We start from the raw sequence: 6,000 nt of genomic DNA, 5'->3' as shown, positions 1-6,000 counted from the left end.
CATTTCCAAGGGGTGGGGAGCTATGTTGGAGTGGGGGATACCAGCTCTGCCTAGAAACACACCTCGGAAAAGTCCCCCCATGTAACGTTACTTTACACACACTTCCTCAACACCCCCATTTCTAATCCATAAAATCCCAAACGCTTGGGAGGGTTTATTTTGTTTTTTTAACAACAGCACCCATCGTGGCAACAGTCATGGCGGTCACCTTGAACACTTTTTCTGTCGTCGTTAGCTTTGTATGCGGTGCAAAACAAACATTTCAATTACACGTGACTAAGAGTAAGAAAAATATACAACTATATTTGAAACACTTAAATTAACAAGATAGTACTTTTCCATTCTAACAAAATATCATACATTCAGTTTAAACAAGAGTTAATATCCAGACACACTTTTCCAAAATACCTGATGCTACTTGAAAATTTGTGACCGTGAGGCTTTCCAAGATAGTTCTAATTAGCAAAACATGTAATATCGGAGAACTGTCCGTTTTTTTCTGGAAGACAGACATTGAACAGCTCAAATGCAAAACTGATGTATCTCTCACAAACTTAAGTCCTGTTGCTTCATGTTTCTTAATGAAACTTTGGCTATCAGCAAATCTTACAGCTTCTTTTCCCTCTTAGACAAGAATATACAACAATGACACCCCTCAGCACCACGGACTTCTCTGCGTGGAATAAGCCCAGTATTAATCGACCTACACTGGGATTGTTATGAAAAGGGGGTGAACCAGGTGTAAGGGATCTCCACTTAAACCTCTGCTCTCCGAGTGGCAGACACTTCTGAAACATGCTTATTTCAAAGTCAAAGCTGCTACATGTAAAATCAAAACCAAAATGTTTTCTCCACTGGCTTTTTCAGGTCAAGAAGTTGGACCACACACAAACCCATGTGTGTGACAATGGCCACCCATCTTATCCTGCCCCTCAAACAACAATGCCCCAGTTCCTCCTACTGACTGCGACGTTCCCAACAGAGGCTAGTTTGTAGAGTGTGTCTCTGTATTCCGACTCGAAGGCGACAAGAGAAGCAGACTCGACCCATCTCCTCCCTCTGCCTGGACGAGGCAGCCCCTAAGACCCCTGGATTCATTCCCACCCACTGATTTCAACATTCTGAGAAGCGGCATACATTTTCCAAAAATTAAAAAAAAAAAAAAAAGAATCTGCAAAGGTGTCTACATAATACTGTGCATGAAAATCAGAACAGGTCGTCGACTGAGGGAGCAAGGCACTTGGGGGCAGGGGGCCGTGGGGCGTCCGGGGAGGGCGGGTTCAGTGCGTCAACAGTTTCAGGCGAGCCAGCCAGCTGACCAGCAGGGACGGCTCCGCCGAGGAGGACTTGGCCCCGGAGGAGGCGGGCTTCTTTTTGGTCCCTTCCTCCTGGAATGGAATGGTGGCGCTGCTGTGGAGATCCGACCTGAGGTAGCACCTGCTGCCCCGGATGTAGTCTGCGCCCCGGACCAGCTGCCTCTCCGTGGGGGGCCTGGAGAAGCGGGGATGGGGAGAGGCGCTCTCTTCGATGATCGGAGGGATCCGCTCATTACTGAAGTACCGGCACAGGGCATCCTCGCCTGTGTTCAGACATAGACCACAAGTCCGTTAGAATAACGCTGCTAAGTGGGCCCTAAGCCAGCTTGCTCACACTTCCGACGCCCTCTGATCGTGGGTCACACACCCTGCTTTCCTCCAGGGGATGGACCACGAGGCCTCGCTGATGGCCAGGCATCCCCACTAGCTGCGCAGAAAGCAGAAATGGACCGGGACCACCACATTTCAGACTGCCTTCGCACCTGAGAGGTGACAGGCGGGCAGAGTGGCGTCAAAGAGCCTGCCCTTCTTTAACAGTGGAAGAATTCTCATAATTCCACTTGAAACCAAAAGAACAAAGAGAGAAAACTGCATAATTCTATCCCTCCTTCCCCGTCTGTCCTTCTGCAATGCTTGCAGCACATACCACATGCTTCTAGAACATGGTTCTTAACCTGGAGGGTCCCTACGGAGCAACCAGAAAGGCGGGGGTGCCTTTGGTGGTCACTGTGAGTAGAAGGCAGGCACTGCTCACTGCAGTGGGTAGGGTCCAAAAATTTTAATGCTTCTGCAATCAGGAAAGACTGATTCCACCCTTGATGCCAGGAGAACCCCTGGGATGGGCGGAGTGTTTATGAAACCGAACAGAAACCTACAATGCAAGTCAAGCATTACTTACGATTTGAGGGGAGGGGAATAAAAACAGAAATAATCTAAATATCTATAATCACTGAATCAATAGGTGTTAGAGCCATAAAATGGATTACTAATGTAGCTATTAAAAAATGTTCTAGATAATGTTCAGCTTACATAGTATCAATGAACATCTGTTTCTTCCACTCTGCACATCTTTTTTCTGAGTGTATAATTGCATAGATTAAAAACAACTGGAAGATACACAAAACACTCCGAGTGATTACTTCTAGGTTGGGGAAGCAGATTACAGCTGAGTTTTATTTTCTTGAACCATCTAGATGTTCTTATATTGTTTTTCTTTTGTAATCAAAGGGGTAAAGTTACTTTTAAAAAGTGTCCATTGTTAAAAAGTCACATAGTGCACAGAGCTGATTGATATGAAATGTCCAGAATAAGGAAATCCATGGATACAAAGGAGATTAGCTGTTGCCAGGGGCTGAGGGAAGAAGGAAAAAGGAGTGACTGCTGAGAGGCCCGGGGTTATTTTTTGATGTAATAAAATGTCCTCCAATTAGTGGTGATGGACACACAACTCTATGAATATACTAGAAAGCATTCAATTGTACACTTCAACAGGGTGAGCTTTATGGTATATGGGAGTTAGTATTTTTCTTAAATGCCCACTGTGGAGACACCTTTCATTCTAACATGATTATACATGAAAAATGTGGAAGGTGGGACAGGGGGTCAAGTATGTTTCCACTGGCTGATTTCACACGCCCACCCCACCCCCATCATATATGTATGATTATATTATGTATATAATCATACATAAACTGGCAGAAAATAAAACTCAGCTGTAATCTGCTTCCTCAACCTAGAAGTAATCACTCGGAGTGTTTTGTGTATCTTCCAGTTGTTTTTAATCTTTATTGCCACATCTCCGTATGTAAAGGAAAAAGGCTAAATCTGAGCTTAAAGAGCTAAGAGAAGGGCCATAAAGATGTTGACATTTCCAAATCTAAACATAGGACAGCCCTGCCACCTGCTGACTGCTCCACAGATTGTCACATGTCAACTCAAGGTGTCTTGGACTTTAGACAGGTGTCTTCCCCCTTTTCCACATTAGCATAATCCAGGTGACACAGCGCTTGGGTGACAAACCACCAAGTCCTGGGGAGGTGTCAGGGCTAATCCCTTTGAAATTTGGGCTTCCAGGATATTTTTCTTCTTTCTTCTACTATCTAAAGCGTGCTGGACTTCAACATGTCCCCGGCTTTGTTTCAGCATTGCAAAAGCAATGTTACAATGTCCTGTCCGTGCTGATATAATCATACATAAACTGGCAGAAAAAGAATATTTATAAACATTTTCCCTCACGATTAGTGTAATAACCAGGGTGAGTTAAACACAAATTTCTTTTCCAACAGTAATTACTCTCTAACACAAGGGGGATCTGGGAGGGGGGAAAAATCCATGTCTGTTCATGAAAAATCAAACAGACTCTAATGATAAAAGTGATAAAATGTAGGATGAGATTACATAATGAATAATTTATTTCTGCTTGTTTAGAAATTGGACCATTAATGTCTACAGCCTTTTCAGAGCACACACTTGCTAATCAGGCGATTTACAATCACTAATGAAATTACATAATCCCATCATTCCAGAAATAAGTAGGATCTGGGAGGTCTTCAGCAGGCCTGACTTTATGGATGAGAAGATGGGACCCAGAAAGGGTAAGTCCTCTATCCAGTTACTATAACTACATTTAGGAATAGGGCTGAAACTAGGGCCTGGGTCTTTCAATTCCTTCTTTGATGTGATTTGCTTAAACTTACCTTTCCTCCCATGACCTCGAGGTCTGGCAAAAGGGTCCACGATTCCCATCCAGCTCCCATCAGCAGGCATGGACAAAGGGCGGGGCTTGCCTTTAGAGGGAGGAGAAGGGAGGTGACAGTGGATGACTTTCTGGCTTAGAGAATCTATCCCTTTATTTGTTACTTAGACCACCAGCCTCCGAGATCACACCAAGCAGAAGCAGTAACGTATTTTAACGTAGGGAAAGTCTTTTAAAGCGTGGTATTCCCATAGCAAGCATTCGAGACAGGGGCGTGCTGAACTTGTGTCCTGTGGGTGTACCGAGCAAAGCAACGCCAAAGTTAAAAACTCAGGCTCTGAAAGTTAAAACAGGAACATGATCTCACCCGCTGGGCCGTGATGCCAGGCAGAGCAGTGACTCAACAAGGCTTCGCTTTAGAGAGATGAAGAAAGGTCTCATACTTAGAATTTCATGGAGGTTTATGTTTTCCTCAGATTACCCTTAGAGTTGGCCAAATTCACCCAACAGTTCCAAATAAGGAAGGGGGTGGAGAATAGAAGAACAGCAACTGGGGGAAACAAAACAACATGCAGCAACCTACCGTAAGATGGTGTTTTCTGTCTCATTTTTGTGGGCAGAATGTTGGTTTCAGCCGAATACCCAGGCAACTGATCCGAGTCCGCAATGGTGAATCTCCGTCTTCTGCTCTCTTGGTCCAAGAAGGAATTTGGGGACTCAGAACCCTTGGGACCAGGCGCTGGTTGTTTACACTTGCTGAATCCTCCGTAAACAAAACTCCCGTTGTCATCTCTGCAAGACAGTGGGCAATAATGAAGTAGCTTACAAAGATCCTCTGGTACTGAAGAATTATAGGAGACAAACAGAAGACAATGCAAATCACCTTTTCCGCTGGGGGAAAGATACATGACTTTTTCAATCCTAGTTGTTCCTCAAATACAGAAGAGAGATCCTATTAAGTAAGAGTAAATGCCATGATCCTACTAAATAAGGGAAAATAAAATTTTTTCCCCTATGTGTTCAAGCAGTACCATTATACCTTTGAAAAGATGGCTCTGCCCTGGCCAGGTAGCTCAATTGGTTAGAACATTGTCTCGACCTGTCAAGGTTGCAGGTTCAATCCCCAGTCAAGGCACATACAAGAGTCAACCAATGGATGCACAAATAAATGGAGCAACAAATCGATGTTTCTCTCTCTGTCTCTCTCTCTCTCCCCCTTCCTCTCTCTAAAATCAATAAACAAACATTTTTAAAAAGATGGCTCTCGTTTCCCTCCCTGTGCCTCTACCTTTCTCTGAATCACCTATTTACTCCAGGAACCTCAAGTTAAGGTGTGATCTGTTCAACCATTCTCTCATGGCCAGAGGAGTGTCTTTGCCAAGATCCAGGAAACAAGACACTTGATGTGTCATGGAGTTGGTGGATTTTGAAAATTATGTCAAAAACACAAAGGGGTCTTGATAATCCCCAATGCAGAGTTATCTATTTTCTGAATTAAGCACAGAAATTGGCAAAACTTGGATCTTCAATTGCAACTTAATTCTTTCTAAATGTCAGCTTCTAATAAAAGTGAAAATGAATTTTAGGTGAGTCCAAGTTCCTAGCTGGCTACTTTGTTTGCATTGAGTAAATTCCGTAGGTGATCCCTGTAAAAACTACTAGACAAACTACAGCATCAGCTGAGTCCAAACCAGTCTGAAGATCAGCCTAGCCTGTGTGGTGTTCCCAGTGAGCTGGCTGGCTGCGTACCCCTTCCCTGTAAATCTACCTCCTTCTACACTTTTAAACCTGGCATAAAACCCCATTCACAAAGCTTCCCTGACCCACCACTCATTCTCTATAACCACTGGCATTCTCATTCCTCAGACAGTACCCTGCATGAATAGTGTGTGTGAGTGTGTGTGCGAGTGTGTGTGCACACATGCCTAGGTGCCCTCCTGAGCAGACTGAAGCCGCAGTTCCTCTTCTCGCTCGCTCACTACGCACATC

At 44.2% G+C, this 6,000-nt stretch overlaps 1 protein-coding gene across 2 annotated transcripts in view; it reads right to left on the bottom strand.

The window, feature by feature from the left end:
- Window positions 1-277: 277 nt before the first annotated feature.
- Window positions 278-6,000, bottom strand: part of CNKSR3 (CNKSR family member 3) — an 84,674-nt gene continuing 78,951 nt past the window's right edge. Inside the window, exons 11-13 of one of the 2 annotated variants that reach the window (XM_066372954.1) lie at window positions 4,595-4,803; window positions 4,013-4,102; window positions 278-1,579 (exon numbers count right to left, since the gene is read on the bottom strand). In XM_066372954.1, coding sequence (XP_066229051.1) covers window positions 1,281-1,579; window positions 4,013-4,102; window positions 4,595-4,803 — 598 coding nt within the window. In that variant the 3' untranslated portion in view covers window positions 278-1,280. The remainder of the gene's footprint in view (window positions 1,580-4,012; window positions 4,103-4,594; window positions 4,804-6,000) is intronic. The other variant, XM_066372955.1, reaches the window with a different exon arrangement.

The sequence above is a fragment of the Saccopteryx leptura genome, chromosome 3 (genome assembly GCF_036850995.1).
Source record: "Saccopteryx leptura isolate mSacLep1 chromosome 3, mSacLep1_pri_phased_curated, whole genome shotgun sequence".
In the NCBI taxonomy this organism is placed as follows: domain Eukaryota; kingdom Metazoa; phylum Chordata; class Mammalia; order Chiroptera; family Emballonuridae; genus Saccopteryx; species Saccopteryx leptura.
The sequence above is the reverse complement of the archived record's forward strand: the minus strand, read 5'-3'. Positions and strand labels throughout refer to the sequence as shown.